Source organism: Canis lupus, chromosome 21 (assembly GCF_048164855.1).
Source record: "Canis lupus baileyi chromosome 21, mCanLup2.hap1, whole genome shotgun sequence".
NCBI lineage: Eukaryota > Metazoa > Chordata > Mammalia > Carnivora > Canidae > Canis > Canis lupus.
The window spans coordinates 41,521,924-41,541,248 of NC_132858.1; the positions used below are offsets into that span (position 1 = coordinate 41,521,924).

General features: G+C 40.8%; 1 protein-coding gene across 4 annotated transcripts in view; it reads right to left on the minus strand.

Annotated features, from left to right (window-relative positions):
- PUS7 (pseudouridine synthase 7) overlaps positions 1-19,325 on the minus strand; it is a 57,288-nt gene that overhangs the window by 12,929 nt on the left and 25,034 nt on the right. For all 4 annotated transcript variants that reach the window (XM_072791521.1, XM_072791520.1, XM_072791523.1 and 1 more), the window contains 3 exons: positions 18,414-18,491; positions 6,177-6,305; positions 5,181-5,306 (listed from right to left, as the gene is read on the minus strand). In XM_072791521.1, the coding sequence (XP_072647622.1) occupies positions 5,181-5,306; positions 6,177-6,305; positions 18,414-18,491 (333 nt within the window). The remainder of the gene's footprint in view (positions 1-5,180; positions 5,307-6,176; positions 6,306-18,413; positions 18,492-19,325) is intronic.

The window sequence follows — 19,325 nt, forward strand, 5'->3', positions numbered from 1 at the left end:
TTTCTTAATCATTAATAATGTTGAGCCTCTTTTCATTATTAGTTCATTAGTCATTTGTATTTCTTCTTTGAATAAAGTTCTATTCAAGTTGTCCATTTTTATTTTTTATTTATTTATTTTTTTAAAGATTTGATTTATTTATTCATGAGAATACAGAGAGGAGAGAGAGAGAGAGGCAGAGACACAGGGAGAGGGAGAAGCAGGCTCCATGCAGGGAGCCTGACGTGGGACTCGATCCCGGGTCTCCAGGATCACGCCCCGGGTTGTAGGTGGCGCTAAACCACTGAGCCACCGGGGCTGCCCTCTTTGTCCATTTTTAAATAAAGTTGTTTTCTTGTTGCTGAGTTGTAGGAACTCTATATTAACCCTTTATCAGATATATAATTTGCATATATTTTCTCCCATTCTGCGGACTGCTTTTTCACCTTGTTGATAGTGCCCTTTGTACACAAATATATATAGGTATATTTTTAAGATTTTATTTATTTGTTCAGGAGAGAATCAGAGAGAGAGAGAGAGAGAGAAAGAGAGAGAGGCAGAGACACAGGCAGAGGGAGAAGCAGGCTCCATGCAGGGAGCCCGACATGGGACTCAATCCTGTCTCCAGGATCATGCCCTGGGCTGAAGGCGGCGCTAAACCACTGAGCCACTCAGGCTGCCCCACAAATCTATATATATTTTAAAGGTTTTATTTATTTATTGGAGATAGAACAAATAGGAGGAACAGCAGAAGCAGAAGCAGAAGGTGAAGCAAGAGTCCCCAATGAGGAAGGAGCCTGACGCCAGGCTCAATTAAGGGACCCTGAGATCATGACCTGAGCCAAAGGCAGATGCTTAACCAACTGAGCCACCCAGGTACCCTGTACACAAATATTTTTAATTTTATGGACTCCACCCTATTTTTTTTCTTTTGTTGTCTGTGCTTTTGGTGTTATATCCAAGAAACTGGCCATCAAATGTCATGAGAATTCCCCTTTTTCGTCTAATTTTATAGTTGTAGTATGCAGGATTTTGATCTATTTGGAGTTAATTCTTGTAAATGGTGTTAAGGGTCCAAATTCTTTTTACTTTTTTAAGTGTATATCCAATTTCCCCAACATTATGTGTTGAAAAGACTGTCCTTTCCCCATTGAATGGTCTTGTTACCTCTGTTGAAAATCATTTGATCATATATGCAAGGGCTTATTCTACCTTAAAAAAAACAAACAAAAACAAACAGCTTTACTAAGGTATAATTCACACATCCATATAATTCATCCATTTAAGTGCACAATTCAATGACTTTTAGTATACTCACAGAATTTCATAACATCATGCAATCAATTCTGGGACATTTTTTATCACCCCAAAAGAAATCCTACACCCACCAGCATTCACTCTCCATTACCCCTTCCCCAGATGTAGACAATCACTATCAACATTCTGTCTCTATGGATTTGCCTATTCTGGGCATTTCTAAAAATTAATCCTATGATATCTTGCCTTTTGTGACTTCTTTCACTTAGCATGTTTTCAAGGTCCATCCATGTTGTGGCAGGGATCAACTCTGCTACATTCTCTTTTATTGCTGAATAATATTCCATTGTATGGATACACATTTTGTTCATCTTTTTATCAGTTGATGGACATCTGGGTCGTTTCCATTTTTTTTCTTTGGCTGCTATAAACATTGGTTTAAATTTTTATCTAAACCCATGTTCTCAATTCATGAGTACATATCTAGGAGTGCAACAGTTGAGTCATATGGTAACTCTACATTTAACCTTCTGGGGACTAACTAGGCTGTTATCCAAACTAGCTGTACCATTTTACATTTCTACCAATAGTGCATAAGGATTCCAATTTTCACCAACACTTGTTATTGTCTGTCTTTTTTATTTTAGCCATCATAGTAGATATGAATAGCTCCTTGTGGTTTTGAACTGCCTTTCCCTAATATTTAGTGATTCTCTAATAATGTTGAGCATCTTTTTGTATGTTTATTAGCCATTAGTCTATGTTCTTTGGAAAAATGTCTACTTAGATCACCTGCCTATTTTTAGACTGTTATTAAGAGTTCTTTAAAAACTCTGGATATAAATCATTTTTTTTTTAATTTTACTTATTTATTAATGAGAGACACACACACACAGAGAGAGAGAGAGAGGCAGAGACACAGGCAGAGGGAGAAGCAGGCTCCATGCAGGGAGCCCGACTTGGGACTTGATCCCAGGTCTCCAGGATCAGGCCCTGGGCTGAATGCTAAACCACTGAGCCACCCGGGCTGCCCCCATTTTTAAACTATAAATGAGGACTTGTTTGTTTTTTCCTTAGGAGGTCCTATGATGGTTACAGTGGGCTGCTTTGAAGGTAGGAAACAGTCTTAGGTTATGGAAACCGTTGGTTTGAAATTTTGAATGGATGGTACTGACTGTATACTTAGGGCCTATGATGTGATTTTTGTTTCTTTTTTATTTTTAATTTTTGTTCCTATTTATTTTTGATGAATCTGATCTCATTCTCATTAGCCATTTTACATTATCTTTGGAGTACAAAATTTGCAGGGTCCCGGGGCTATTCTTCTCCCAAATTAATTACAAATTCAAAAGTTGATACAGGGGCACTTGGGTGGCTCAGTTGGTTGAGTGCTCAATTCTTGGTTTTGGCTCAGGTCATGATCTCAGGGTCATGAGACTGAGCCCCTCGTCAGGCTCTGCACTCAGGGCAGAGTCTGCTTGAGATTTTTTCCTTTCCCCATCCCCCTTGCACTCGCTTTCTCTAAAACTAAGAAATAATATCTTAAAAAAAAAAAAAAAAAGTTGACACAGCCTGGGGCATTTGGCTGGCTGATCTCAGGGTCATGGTGGGCATGGAGCCTACTTAAAAAATAAGTAAGATGTTATACATAACAAAACAAAATTAAAGAAAACAAAAGTGATACAGCCTTCCCTTAAAATATTGTCCCCCCCAAAAAAAATTCTGTCCCATAACACAATATCTTCACTATCTTTATCAATGTCCTTTGACCATTTAGCAAGATTGAAAACATTACCATTTATTATCTAATAATAACAACGATTATTAATTACTTTAGTTTTCTTCTTCTTTCTCTGATTAGTACACTTTAGTTTTAAAATATTACTTTCTGGGATGCCTCAGTGGCTCAGTGGTTTGAGTGTCAGGTCTACCTTTGGCTCAGGGTGTGATTCTGGAGTCCCAGGATTGAATCTCACATCAGACTCCCTGGATGAAGCCTGCTTCTCCTTCCTCTGCCTCTCTCTTTGTGTCTCTCATGAATAAATAAATAAAACCTTTTTAAAAAAATTACGTTCTGCTTACTGAGCACCTACTACATCCCAGGCATAGCAACAGGTACTGCATAAATATCATTTCACTTCATTTTCACCACACTGTGACGTTAACATTATGATCTTCATTTGGTAGATGAATAACCTGAGGTTCAGAACCGAAGTCTGACTTTATTGCCTGAGCTTTTAACCTTCACAATACTGACTCAAAGAAGTAGAGAAATTACTACATGATGGATTTTTATCATTTTGTACTTTTAAAACAATTTTATTTTCTAAAAACTGCTATTTATTTATTTTAGAGAAATAGAGTGGGCAGGGAGGAAGAGGGACAGAGAATCTCAAGCAAACTCTGCAGGCTAAGCTCAAAGTCCGATGTGGGGATCTCACAACCCTGAGATCATGACCTGAGCTGAAATTAAGAGTTGTATGCTTAACCAACTGAGCCACCCAGGCACCCCAATCATTCTGTGCTTTTATTTTATTTTTTAAAAAGATTTTATTTATTTATTCATGAGAGACACACAGAGACACAGGCAGAGAGGCTCCATGCAGGGAGTCCAGGATCATGCCCTGGGCCTAAGGCAGATGCTCAACCGCCGAGCCACCCAGGTATCCCTGATTTTGTACTTTTAAAAACACACCAACAGGGCAGTGTGGGTGGCTCAGTCAGTTGAATATTTGCCTTTGGCTCAGGTCGTGATTCCAGGGTCCTGGGATTGAGCTCCACATTGTGCTCCCTGCTCAGTGGGGAGTTTCCTTCTTCTCCCTCTGCCCTCCCTGCCGCTTGTGCTCTCTCTTCTCAGATAAATAAATAAAATCTCAGAAAAAAAAAAAAAAAGAACACCACATGAACAAACGCAACTTTGTGTAGACAGCTGCTATAACCACGCACCAGAAGTCAAGAAAAGTCCTCTGTTCCTAGTACCACAGGGAACCAAACAGCTGCAGCAAAGCCGCAGGCCTAAATTTCACTTCTGCTAGAACATGGGTTTGAAAGACAAGGAAGAACAGGACCTACACAATCTTTGCAGATCATAACTCATGACGACTTCGAGAATTTAACGCCCATGATTGTTTTATGTAATGGTCTATTGACAGCAGGACAGCATATTCAGGTTTAGGTTTCTGAACCCAAGTATGTATGTAAAGTTTATTTATTTAAGTAATCTCTACACCCAATGTGGGGCTTGAACTCACGACCCCGAGATCAAAAATCACACATTCTTCTCACTGAGCCAGGCAGGTGCCTCTTTTAAAGTTGTTTTTTTTTTTTTTTTTAAGTTTATTTGTTTAAGTAATCTCTACACTCAATGTGGGGCTCAAATGACTCCAAGATCAAGAGTCCAAGTACTTATTGATGGGATCCCCTGCTGCCTGAAAGTGAATCAGGGTTTTTAAAAAAATAAACTTAACTCACTTTTACATCCTACGCCACTTTTCTTTAAGGGTGGGGAAAGTAGATTCAAGTTTAATAAACTGGGAAGTGCTTGTTAACAGAGATGACAAACTACATCCTCTCTGTCAGGCTATCCAATTGCTTATTACACTGAGCCAAGATTTACCTATAAAGAAGAAACTAAAAATAGAATCCCTGTATCAGGGATGAGAGAAAAACTTACCTTTCAGGTTGTATCTTTTTGATACAACTTGAATCTTTGATCCTTTATTTTTTACTGTGTATTATCTTAAAACACAACAAGAATTAGAAGGATGCTATGGATCGGTTGATGAGACATACTGGTTCATTTGGCCCAGACATGAATAAGTAAAAACAAGAACAACAAAAAAAAACCTTTCTTCTTTTTCTATGTGAGGCCTTTTAGACAAAAGTTAAGAATTTAAATACAAACCTTCCAACTTAAAAAAAAAAAAAAAAAAAAAAAAACAAACCTTCCAACTTGATATGTGGGGACAGCTGTAGTCCCAAATCTTTGCATTCCATAGTAGTTAATAAATCCGATCTCCTTGAGAGAGTTCATAGCTTGCTGAACTTGGTCATCAGTTCCTGTTATATTTCTGCAGGGGCCCAAATTACCCAGAGAAAAAAATTTTAGTCAAACACATTCAGGGATGCTTATTGTCAATGATATGGCTTGGCTTCCATGTCTTCCCCTTAACCCCTGTAGCTTTCTCTCTCTACCTGTTGAGGACTTTGTCTTTTTAAAAAAATTGTGGCAAAATATACATAATACTAAGTTCACCATTTTGCCTGTTTTTAAGTACACAACAGACTGGCTTTAAGTGCATCAACAATGTTGTGCAACAATCACCCTATCTACTTCCTGAATTTTCTGCTCTTCAAACTGAAACTCTGTACCCATTAACAATAGTTCCCACCTCACCCTCCCCCACGCCAGGTAACCTTTCTTCTACTTTCTGGGTCTGTGAATTTTTTATTTTATTTTATTTTTATTTATTTATTTATTTTAATGAAGCTGCTTTAAATATCTTGCTTCTTTTTTTTTTTTTTTTTTTTTTAATTTATTATAGTCACACAGAGAGAGAGAGACACAGGCAGAGGGAGAAGCAGGCTCCATGCACCGGGAGCCCGACGTGGGATTCGATCCCGGGTCTCCAGGATCGCGCCCTGGGCCAAAGGCAGGCGCCAAACCGCTGTGCCACCCAGGGATCCCTGTGAATTTTTTAAACACAGCGTTTGAAGCAGACAGCTCCTTTCCAAAGGAGGGACTGAGTTTTGAGAGCTGACAGGCATCAGTACAAATACTCCAGCAGTATCTGCTCTCCTAGCCCTATCAGGCTCTGCTTGGGCTTCCTGTTGCCCCACCTGTTAGTACCAGCTCACCTGGATTAATAACTGCCCCAAACAGATGCAAGGTGACCCAGTGAGACCCTCTTGGTCTGCATTCCTACCTGCAGTTCTTTTACCTGAGAACAACTGTGAAGTGATTCCCTTGAAGCTCTCCCAGTTTCAGGGGGTTTTTCTGATAGCTGAAATTCCCCAGCTTAAAGTTCATCAAGCACTTGTTCAAGTGAGCAAGTCTTTGAGCGCTTATTCTAAAAAATATAAAATAAAAAAGAGCATGGAGAAGATCATGAAATACTGCCTGCCTAAAATAGTCTTGGGCACCCTACTACAGGAAACGACAGCTTGAGACAGGACTGCACCAAGCTATGCTGAGCGAAAAAGTCGGGCATCACGGCAGGTGGCCTGAGCATACTTTTCATTTCCCCCTGGATTGTTCCTCCTGCAAAATGATAGCAGTTCAATCTTACTGGATAGATGTAACCTGGGCCATATTTATGTTCATCAAGTCTCATGTTAACTAGAACGAGTAATGGTACTATCGTATCTGTGCAATTTGCTACTTTTTGTGAGGGGGAAGGGGATAATAACAGAGAGCAATCTCATACAATCGTAAAGACTGTTATTAAGCATTTTAAAGAGTGAGTCCTAATTTTGTCTATCAGAAAAATACTGTAATCTCACAAAGAAAACTTGAAGTACAGAAAAAAGAAAAACAATGCAGTTTCATCACCTGAAAAAAAAAAATGTTAATATCCAACTTTGCTTTTCCTCCCATTCTTTTTTCGTTTTTAAAGATTTGACACAGTAACAGAGAGACAGCAAGAGACAGAGCGCACAAGCACAGGGAGTGGCAGAGGGAAAGGAAGAAGTAGGCTCCCCACTAAACAGGGAACCCGATGTTGGGGCTCAATCCCAGAACCCCAGGATCATGACCTGAGCCCGAAGGCACACGCTTAACCGACTGAGCCATCCAAGTGCTCCCATTTTTTTTTCTTAAACACATTATGTATAGATAGATAAGAGATACAGATGGCATCCGACCATAAATGTGTACCTTGTTATCATTTAAGGATGGGACGAGTGGGTGGCTCACTTGGGAGGAGACTCCCTGCTTAGAAGGGAGCCTGATGTGAGGGGAGCTCAATCTTCTGACTGGGGAGATGGTGACCTGAGTTGAAAGCAAGAGTCGGATGCTTAACTGACTGAGCCCCACCCAGGCGCCCCGGTATCTTGCTTTATTCCCACTTAAAAATGTGTATTGGAGATTTGCTTCATCCACACAGTACTGTGAGGCTGCCGCATTCTTTGTCCAACTGCACATTCAGGATAGCGGCTGACCTGCATATTCCATCCTTTATCTGACCTCCTTTGATGGACATTTAAATTGCGACCTATCTTTTGCTATCACAAACAATTCTATGGCAAACATCCCTGAACATACTTCTTTGTGCATCTATATAGGTACATGTTTGGAATAAATTCCTAGATGTGGAAAGTGTGGATTTTAAATTTTAATCCCTACTGCCCTGCCCTTGGAAAGTTTGATCAGTTTTATGCTCACACTGCTGATACATAAGTGCCTGCTGCCTCACCCTCATGTCTCCTCCCAAGGCATGCTACAAACCTCATCTTGAACTCCACCAGTCTGTTAAAAATGTTTTACCTTGGTTTTTATTTGCACACTTCCTGTTGTGAGGTTAAACATTTCACATATTGACTATGAACTGCTTGTTTGTCCTGTTATCTATATTTAACCTATTTTGGGTTATTTTTCTTACTGTTTTCACGGAGTAAGGAAATCTACCATTTACCACACAGTTTGCAAATATTATCTTCCACTTTGTGAGTTTAGTTTATTTTTATTAAAATATTTTATTTATTCATGAGAGACACACAGAGAGAAGGAGGGGCAGAGACACAGGCAGAGGGAGAAGCAGGCTCCATGCAGGGAGCCTGACATGGGACTTGACCCCGGGACTCCAGGATCACACCTTGGGCCGAAGGCAGGCACTAAACTGCTGAGCCACCAAGGATCCCCTAGTTTATTTTTTAAAAGACTATTTATTTGAAAGGGAGAGAGAACACGAGGGGCGGGGCGAGGGGCAGAGGAGGAGGGAGAAGCAGGCTCCCCATTGAGCAGGGCTTGATCAGGACCCTGAGATCTCGATCTGAGCAGAAGGCAGTTGCTTAACCAACTGAGCCATCCAGGTGCCCTGAGCTTAGTTTATTTATAGTATAATTTATGCTTTAGAAAATTTACCCCCCAGTATTTTTTATTTTTTAAAGATTTTATTTATTTATTCATTCATGAAAGACACACACAGAGAGGCAGAGACACAGGCAGAAGGAGAAGCAGGCTCCGTGCCGGAAGCCCGATATGGGACTTGATCCCAGGTCTCCAGGATCCCGCCCCGGGCCAAAGGCAGGCGCTAAACCACTGAGCCACCCAGGGATCCCCCTCCCCGTGGTATGTTAAAAAAAAATTCAAAACTTGAGGAAACTGGCATCACTGTTACCTTATACCTTCCACAGAGATTTACCAATTGTTAACTTTTTGCCAGACTTATCTTTTTTTTTTTTTAGATTTTATTTATTTACTCATGAAAGACACACAGAGAGAGAGAGAGAGAGAGAGAGAGAGAGAAAGAGGCAGAGGCAGAAGCAGGCTCCATGCAGGGAGCCCGACGTGCGACTTGATTCCCGGATCTCCAAGATCATGCCCTGGGCCGAAGGTGACGCTAAACCACTGAGCCACCTGGGCTGCCCTATCTATCTCTTTCTAATCTATGGCATACACATATACACAAATGTGAAATCTAAATACTTTACCGAACCATTTGAGTTTGTTGCAGACATCACACCTTGTGACCCTGTATCTCCTAGGACAAGCAGAGTCCCCTGCCTAACCAAGTGGGTCATACTCGGGAAGCCTAACAGGAATTTGACACTACCAACAGGCAGTCCATACCCACACTCACCCAATTACCTGATAACATCATCTCAATTTTTTTTATAAGCTCCCTAAATTCAGGATCTAACCAAGGACCTCATACTACCATTGCAATGTCGTTAGTCTCCATTAAGCTGTCTGGATCTTTTCCAGGCTTTTGTTTTACGTTGGTATCTGACTTAGCAGAATCCAGGGCAGCTGTTACATACCTTGCCTTTACATCTGGATTTGTCTGTTTCCTTGTGATTAGACTTAGATAAACATATTACTTAGGTGATGCTACAGCCTTTTCAGTGTACTGTAGCAAAAGGCAATAATATTCAGTTTGTCCATCACTGATGGTGATTAATTTAATCACTGAGCTAGGATGGTCTGTGCAAGATTTTTCTACTGGAAGGAAACCTTTCCTCCTAGGTGATTATTCTGTTCCTGAGTCTTTCATCCATCTGTTCAGGTACCCCAGGATTCTTACTGCCTGAAGAAAATACTAGTGTGTTGATGTGAAAGAGTGTTTTTCTCTATCTATAATTCCTCCTTCTTAGTTGGTATTCTTCTGTAAATAAGGAGTATATAGTAAAATTTTTGTTACATTCATGATTTTTTTTTAATTCTTTTTACTTATTCACAAGAGACAGAGAGAGGCAGAGACACAGGCAGAGAGAGAGGCAGGCTCCCTGCAGGGTGCCTGATGCCGGACTCAATACCAGGACCTCAGGATCACAACCTGAGCCAAAAGCAGACACAAAACCACTGAGCCGCTCAGGTGCCCCCTCCTCATTTTTTTTTTTTTTTTTCAATAACTCAAGGTTTAGAGGCCCCTGGGTGGCTCACTCAGTTAAGTGTCTCCCTTAGGTTCAGGTCATGATCCCATGGTCCTGGGATGGAGCCCTGTGTCAGGCTCCCTGCTTAGTGGGGAGTCTGCTTCTCCCTCTGCCTATGTCTCTGCCTCTCTCTCTCTCTCACTGTGTGCCTATCATAAATAAATAAAATAAAATAAAATAATAAAAAATTAAAAAAAGGTAGACTATGGAGTATAAAAACTGTACCAAGGACCTGGCTACAAAAAAATATTTATACATCTGTACCTTTATGCAGTGACACTGTGGCTGGTGCTGCTTTTTGACTGGCTTTGTTGAGATCCAGCAAAGTGGAGTCATGGCTTTGGAAGCCATTCCTGGTGAGCAACTTTTGCTTCAAATAGAGTTTCTTTGTAAGGGGGGGAATATCTGGCAAAGTATTGCCACTTTACCCACTCAGTGAAGACCTACAAAAATGTCATCACTGATTCTTTCCTGCAGTTTTTTTTATATATTTTTTTATTTTTGATTCACTTGGAATTTATTTGGAATAGGGAACTAAGGAGCCAATTTTTTTTTTCAGGTGGCTGTTCAGTTATTTCAACATTCACTGACTCAACCATTTTTTTCTCTGATCTTAAATGCTACTTTTTTTTTTAAGATTTTATTTATTTATTCATGAGAGATACACAGAGAGAGGCAGAGACAGAAGCAGAGGGAGAAGCAGGCTCCATGCAGGGAGCCCGACGTGGGACTCGATCCCAGGTCTCCAGGATCACACCCTGGGCCAAAGGCAGGAGCTAAACCACTGAGCCACCCAGGGATCCCTAAATGCTACTTTCAATATATACTAAATCTGTGTATGGATCTAGATCTCTAATTACTCTACTGATTTATGTGCCAAGATCAAATAGCTTTAACTGTGATAATTCTTTTTTTCTTTTTTAAGATTTTATTTATTTATTCATGAGAGACAGAGAGAGAGGCAGAGACACAGGCAGAGGGAGAAGCAGGTTCCATGCAGGGAGCCCGATGTGGGACTCGACCCCGGGTCTCCAGGATCAGGCCCTGGGCTGAAGGTGGCACTAAACCACTGAGCAACTCGGGCTGCCCTAAAATGTCTGTTAAAAAAGGTTTAAGAAATAAGTGATGTAAAAATTAGAAGGGAGACGGCCAAATTGCAGTTGTCAGTGATGATTGTTTCTACTCAAAAGAGTTTACTGAAAGTTATACAAGGTAACAAAGATTAATGTACAAAAGGTAATATGAAGACAATAGGCAGTTAAAAATTATAATGGAAAAGAGATGTCTTTTACATAAAAAAGGGAAAAAAGGAACATACCTAGAAATAGATTTTTATATATGTATGTGGGATTTTCATGAAGAAAATTTTAAAATACTGTTGAGAGATGTAAAAGAAATGAATGAATGATAAACCTCTTCTTGGGTACATATAAATGTCTTTTCTTATTGAGTAAATGCATAAATTTATTTATAAATTTAACAGTAAATGCTGTTACTAATGAGAATACCAGTAGAATGTTATTTTTTAACTAAGTTAATCATAAAGTTAATGTAGCAAATCTAAAATGAAAACTAGCTATAAAAATTCTGGAAAAGTGGGGATCCCTGGGTGGCGCAGCAGTTTGGCGCCTGCCTTTGGCCCAGGGCACGATCCCGGAGACCCGGGATCGAATCCCACATCGGGCTCCCGGTGCATGGAGCCTGCTTCTTCCTCTGCCTGTGTCTCTGTCTCTCTCTCTCTCTCTGTGACTATCATAAATAAATAAAAAAATTTTAAAAAAATCCTGGAAAAGTTACTAACAAAGGGGGCTTAACCTCAGTATATATTTAAAGCATGTTATAGAAATATCAGAGTTAGGGCAGCCCTGGTGGCTTAGCTGGTTTAGTGCCACCTTCAGCCCAGGGCCTGATCCTGGAGACCCGGGGTCGAGTCTCACATCGGGCTCCCTGCATGGAGCCTGCTTCTCCTCTGCCTGTGTCTCTGCCTCTCTCTCTGTCTCTCATGAATAAATAAATAAAATCTTAAAAAAGAAAAAAAGGATTATCACAGTTAAAGCTATTTGATCTTGGCACATAAATCAGTAGAATAATTAGAGACCTAGATCCATACACAGATTTAGTATATATTGAAAGTAGCATTTAGGGATCCCTGGGTGGCTCAGTGGTTTAGCTCCTGGATCCCAGGATCAGGCCCTGATCCGAAGGCAGACATTCAACTGCTGAGCCACCCAGGTGTCCCCAAATAAATAAATAAAATCTTAAAAAAAAAAAAAAAAAGAAGAAAGAATCTAATATGCTTGAAAATAATGTACCAATTGAAACTTACTTATAAAAGACATCTACTCTGAAAACTACCACCACAAAGAACGTTTGTGCTTCACCTTGGTGAACAAGACACTTGACACTCTACACTGTTTATCAGCACTAGTCAGTCCTTGGAGCTTATCCCTGCTGTCAGGAGCCATGTTCCGCTTTGCCCTGGAAATGCAGGAGTTGGGGGTGGGTATGTGTCTGGATGTGCAGCCTGGGCCCCAGGGCCTGGTCTACACTCCCAGAGTAGCTAATCATGGAGCAACCCCACAGAGGTGTGTGCCTCTGCTCTGCAGTCTCTGAGGTCTCAGTGTTACATGAAAAATTGATGGGCAAAGTTTATCTTAGTCCTTAGTTAACATGCTATTTACTGAGTTAGATAAATTGTTTAAAATTCATCTCTATAGAGGTGCCTGGGTGGCTAAGTTGTTTAGGTGTCTGCCTTCAGCTCAGGTTGTGATACTGGGGTCCTGGGACTGGACCGTACATCGGGCTTCCTGCTGCTCAGCGAGCACGCTTCTCCCTCTGCCTTTCTGTCTCTTATGAATAAATAAACAAATAAATACATCTTTAAAAGAATCATTTATATAATACTAGCTTGCCAATTCATCTCACAGAACTCTTTTTCTTTGCTGAAAATTTTCCCATAGTCTCTGAAGACACTTGGTCATCTCTTTGCTGCGAATCAATCAACTTATTTGTTTCCTAGCTCAGTATGCACAAAAGCAACCTGACCAAATTTCTTGAGGGAAAAAAAAAATCTGTCATTGCCCCATTAATTAATATAAAATATAGGAAGCCTGTCAGAGAAGTCAGGAAATGGGTAAAGTTCATACTCCATTAATTTCCCTCCCCATCTCCAATTCTCTAATCTCCTGTCCAATCGAGGACCAGACAGCACAAAGCAGGTCTAATCTGGCCTTGGGCCAGCTGCTCAGAGCAGCAGGTCCAGGAGAAAAAGGCACCAGGTCCTTGACTGCATATGTATGTGGACAATGGTGGAGCCACAGGGCATAAATTAATCCAGGAGTTCTATCCCCAAGAATCCAGAAAGCAGAGGATCATGAGGAACAGAGTGAAGATGAGAACAACAGAACTTGTCTTTGGTCAGTAACTACTATTGTAGAAATGAACAGAATATTTAAGTCAAGAGGAAAAAAGTAAGCAGGCAACTTGGCAGCTCTGGAGAGATTCTGGAGTCCCTGATAGCCATGGACATGCCTCACAGCTCTGTTGCTTTTCTTCCCCTTGAGATAAAATATAACCTAAAATTTATCACTTTAACTGGTATGAAGAATGCAATTTGGTGGGTTTTAGTCATGTCATGCAACTGTTACCACTATCTAACCCCAGAACACTTCCATCATCCCAAAAGAAACCCTACATCTATTAATAACCCCATTCCCTCTCCCTGTAGCCCCTGACAACCACTCATCTCCTCTGTCTCTATACATTTACCTAACATGGACATTTCACATAAATGTAATCGTTTATGTGGCCTTTTGTGTCTGACTTCTTTTACTCAACATGGTTTTTTTTTAAGACTTTATTTATTTATTTATGAGAGACACAGAGAGAGAGTCAGAGACACAGGTAGAGGGAGAAGCAGGCTCCATGCAGGGAGCCCGACGTGGGACTTGATCCCGGGTCTCCAGGATCACGCCGTGGGCCAAAGGCAGGTGCTAAACCGCTGGGCCACCCGGGCTACCCTACTCAGCATGTTTTTAAGATTTATCTATGTTGGGCAGCCCCGGTGGCACAGCAGTTTAGCGCCGCCTGCAGCCTAGGGCATGATCCTGGAGACCCTGGATCGAGTCCCACATCAGGCTCTCTGAATGGTGCCTGCTTCTCCCTCTGCCTGTGTCTCTGCCTCTCTCTCTCTCTCTGTGTCTCTATGAATTAAAAAAAAAAAAAAAAAAAGATTTATCTATGTTGTAATATGTATCAGTACTTCATTCCTTTTATGACTGCATCCTATTCTATTGCCTGTTCTTGAATACACAGCAGACACATATTTCTGAATCCCACCATCACAGCAGAAAAGGTATACTCATTCTTACAGGATGGGTGCTCCCTGAACAGAGGTGGAATGGCGTTGACAGTATCTTCATGATCCTGTTCACAGTTTTAATTCTGATGATCTTGGATAGAGCTCTATAGTTGTAAATTCATAGCGAATTCTGTGAATAACTTGAAACTATTAAAAAAAAATCTCACTTTTACATCAGGAGCCAACCTAAGCAACATGTTGCACAAAAAGCCTTTATTAAAGCCAGTGAAACACTGGCTGAGGCTCAGAAAGGAGACTGGCAGGAAGAGGCGGAAAAGAAACAAAACATTCTGAATGAGCTTGTTCCTGCTTGAGATCCTGTTAAAATTATGAGGTGGCTGGAGAGTTACATGAGGCTGAAAAGAAATGCTGCTTATCCCTAGGAATGAGCGATTCAGCAATAATGAAAACCCCTGTGAGGCGGAGTGGGTTTATCCTGTCTACCCGTTCTCACGGGAAAAGCCAACCTGCCTGGCCCCATGTATCCATTAAGCAACCGAAGGGTGTCGCCTGCATCCGTGAGATAAGTACTACGTGCTTTCCAAAGGCCAACACATAAGGTTCTAATGTAGTTTCTTACTAAGTCAACAGGAAGATGATAAAAGCAGCAAAGACAGAGCTGCACTGTGATCAAGTATGACACCTGGTGGCTGACCAAGAAAAGAAGTATCTTCAAATATTCAAAGATTTCACATCATATAATGCAATATAAAATAATGAGAAGCCATTTTTTGACCCTCGAATTAGCAAATGACTTTTTTTTTTTAAATGTAAAACGTGTTAGGGAAGATTCTGTGGAAGCAGAATAAAGGTGATAAATTGGCACCACCTTTCCACAGGGCAATTAGGCTTTGCTATCAAAAACCCGAAACCTAGAGTTTCACATTCCTTTTAAATCAGAATTCCACTAAGTTTGTCTTTTTTTATTTTATTTTTTACTAAGTTTAACTTAATGAAGTTTTTACAGATGTGTGCCAACATTTAGCTACCAGTATGTCTGTCGTGGAACTGCTTATAATAGCAAGAAATGGGAAGCAATGTCAACATCCAAAAATAGAGTAAGAGTTCAGAACTTAGGATTTACCACATATTTAAATATCTTTTGCTATGTACTGAAAAGGAAAGGGGTACATCATTTACTGTTCACAAGAACACATTTTATATAAATATTCTGGTCCACAAAGAAAAAAAAACAGTACCTGATGAAAAATATACCAAGCTGTGAATAAGGCAATCTCTAAGGGAGTACAAAATATGGCAGAACTTCATTATCTGCCTCGTTCCTTCTGTGACAAAAACAAAACAATTAACTTATCTATCTATCTATCTATTTATTAAAGATTTTATTTATTTATTTATTCACAGAGATGGAGAGAGAGAGAGAGAGAGAGAGAGGCAGAGACACAGGCAGAGGGAGAAGCAGGCTCCATGAAGGGAGCCCGACGTGGGACTGGATCCTGGGACTCCAGAATCACGCCCTGGGCTGCAGGTGGCGCTAAACCGCTGCGCCACCGAGGCTGCCCATCTATTTATTTTTTAAAAGGTATGTTTTTTTTTTTTTTTAAAAGGTATGATTTTTAAGCAATCTACACCCAGCATGGAGCTCGAACTCACAACCAGGAGACCAAGAGTCACATGTTCTACTGACTGAGGCAGCCAAGTGCGCCTAAACTTACTATTTTTTGAAACTTTTTTTTTTTTGAAGATTTATTTATTTATTCATGAGAAACACAGAGAGAAAGAGGCAGAGACACAGCAGAGAGAGAAGCAGGCTCCATGCGGGGAGCCCGATGCGGGACTCGATCCCAGGACTCCAGGATCAGGCCCTGGGCTGAAGGCGGACACTCAACTGCTGAGCCAACCAGGTGTCCCTAAACATATTTTTTAATTTAGGTGAAGAAATTCACAGAACCAGCCAGAAAGCACAGGAGTTGACTACAATGATATTTTAGATACAGACAATGGAAAGACCTTAGCCCTCAAGCCACTGCTGTTCCCCCTACCCTTCAGTGTTTCTGGCTAGCCCACTAGCCCAATACCCACAGAGGTGGTTTCAATTTTTCATGCTCTTTTCTTTCTCTTTTAAAAGATTTTATTTATTTATTTGAGAGAGAGAGAGAGAGAGAGAGAGAGAAAGAAAGAGAACACGGAGAGGGAGAAGCAGACTCCCTGCTGAGCACAGAGCCTGATGTGGGGCTCGATCCCGGGGCCCTGAGATCATGACCTGCGCCCAAGGCAGATGCTTAACCAACTGAGCCACCCAGGTGCCCCTTCACGCTCTTTTCAAGTCTCCTTCCCCACTCATGTCCCCTCCATCTCAGCAAATGACTCCACATTCCACGCATCACGAAAAGAAAAAGAACAGGCCACCATGTAAGAACATCTTCAGCTGTCTCATGTCTCATGACGTGTCTCAAACACGTCAACATTTGAATGAAGTCATGCGGAGATGTTCTTACTCGGCATTTACTATATATCCCACAGTTAAAGAAGAGAAAGGCTGGAAAATCCATTAAGATGCAAGTGGACGCCATTTCAAGTGAATCAGAATAGTAGTGGGAAAGCAGCAGACCACAGGGCATTGTGGGGTAAAGAGGAGGGGCCACCTCAAAGTCTTTATGAAAAGATAAGGTAATTATAAATAAATATATGCGATTTAAACAGGGCATAGATGATTTCATCTGTCAGTACAGTATAATTAACATGTTGTAAACTGCACATATTCAAAATGTACAAGATTTATCATGTGAATAAGTCGATGAAACCATCACTACATTCAAGGTAATGAAGTTTTTTCTTCTTGCCCCTTTATTTCTCCCTCTCACCCCTTCTTGCCTGGGGGGTGGGGGGGTGGGACGGGGTGGTGGTGGCCTTTCATAAGAGGAAAGCCTGAATTTGTCTGACTTTATGAGGCTATAAATTCATCTTTTCCTCTTCCTTTCATTCAACTGGCTGGGTTCAGAGCCCTGAACTCCAGGGTCACCCACCTACTCCAGTCACAACCCCTACTCCTGCCTCTATACACAACCTCCTCTGTTTAGAGCATCATCAGGTTCAAGATCCTCACCATGACCTCCAGGGCCCCTCCGGGTCCTGATTTCTTGCAGTTCTGACAAGACTAAAAGTACCTGCCAGGTACCAAATGTGCTATGCTCCCTAACTCCTTTCCAGTGTCTTCTCACAAGGTATTTTCTTGGTTCAATCAAGCAACCCTAGACCCTCCTCAGCCCCAAGAAATTCTTACTCATCCTTCTAGAATCTAGACCAGTGGTTCTCAACCATAGGTGGTTTTGCCCTTTAAGGTACATCGGGCAATGTCTGGAAACATTTTTGGTTGTCACAACTGGAGGGTGGGGGGCCTGGGGATGCTACTGACATCTAGTGGGTAGAGACCAGGATGGCTGCTAAATGTCCTATAACACATAGGATGGCCCCCACACAAAAAATTATCCATTCTGAAATAATTGTTGATGGTGAAGGCTGAGAAGCCCTGATTAAATTAAACTGGAGCATCCATTTTCTGTGAAAGGCTTCCCTGACCTACCCCAGGAGTGAGTTCCATGCTTGTGGTCAGGTTTGCCCTAATCCTCCCAACATACCTGTATTTTAGCATTTATCTCACTGAGGGATAACCTCTGACTACTCCATTAAATTATAATTGCTTCAACTGCAGAGACCATCTTTTCATCTGTATCTCCCCAGTGTGTAACAAAAGAGCTCATTCACTGTTTTGTAATTAAATTTTAAATAACTTATATTTAATAATGAATGAACAAAAAAGGATGGAGAAAAAAGCACTTATTTTCTTGGCTCTACCACAAAAATCCTTTAAAAATGACACAAATAATGCCTGTTTTCTCCTAAAAACATTAGAAAATAAAGATAAGCAAGAATAAAAAAATAAAAAATGATTTTTCAAATAGGCAGAGGCACCATTTAAAGAACAAGAGATGGGGGCACCTGGGTGGCTCAGTCAGCTAAGCAACCAATTCTTGTTTTCTGCTCAGGTCATGAGGTCAAGCCTTACATCAGGCTCTACACCCAGCAGAGAATCTGCTTGTGTCTCTCTCTCTGCTCCCGTTCCCGTGCTCTCTCTCTCTCTCTCTCAAAGAAAAAAAAAGAAAGAAAAAGAGGGAAGAGATAAATCCCACAGGAAATTTGAGAACTGTGGCAGGTGGTGCTAGGGTTTTTGTAGAACAAATCCCAAGGTGAACTCAGTACTTACTTGAGAACAGCAATCTCTTGAACAGTTATGGCTCTTTTATCTTTGGTTCCCATGTAGGAGAATATGTTTGGTTTGACTCTGGTAAGACAAAAACAAAACCATATGAAGTTGCACACCATTAGGAAATCCTATTTCTCATGGTTTAAGATTTTCAGTAAATAAAATCATATCAGAATAGGAGAAGAGGATAAACTTGACTTTGAAAGGTACCCAGAAAATATAAAATGCAAGCTAAGAAAATGATGCCTGGACAGCTTTCTTAGCAGAGCTTGACTCAGAAGGTTTATGGCTATCTGTGAGTGAATAACCTGCTGTTCAAAGATTTGGCTAGCCAGTAACCAAAAAGAAAACAATGCACGTCCTATCAATCACAACCCATTCATTAGATGGCACAACAGTGAAAGTAAAGAGAAATTCATTCCAGATATACAATGGGCCACTCTGAAAATTTTAAAGATTTATTATGTAAGTGAGACAGATACATATATATATAAAATATATGTATGTTATATGTATGTACAATATATGTATATGTTTATGCACATACATATATATGTGTGTGTATATATATGGGGGGGGGGCAGGCAGAGGGAGAAGCAAGTTCCCTGGGGCTTGACTTGGGGCTCAATCCCAGGACCCTGGGATCACGACCTGAGCTGAAGGCAGATGCTTATCCAACTGAGCCACCCAGGTACCCCTCAAAATTTTCTATATTCAGTTTTTAAGAAGTTAATAATATTGTGAAATATTCATAAATACATGCTATTTCTTTGCATAAAAAAGCCAGATACTAAAATAGGATCTGAATAGGGTTTTTTCTTTAAAAAAAAAAGAGCTTATTTATTCATTTGAGAGTGAGTGAGAGTATTGGGCGGGGGGAGGGGGGGGGAGGAGGAGGAGGAGAAGCCAACT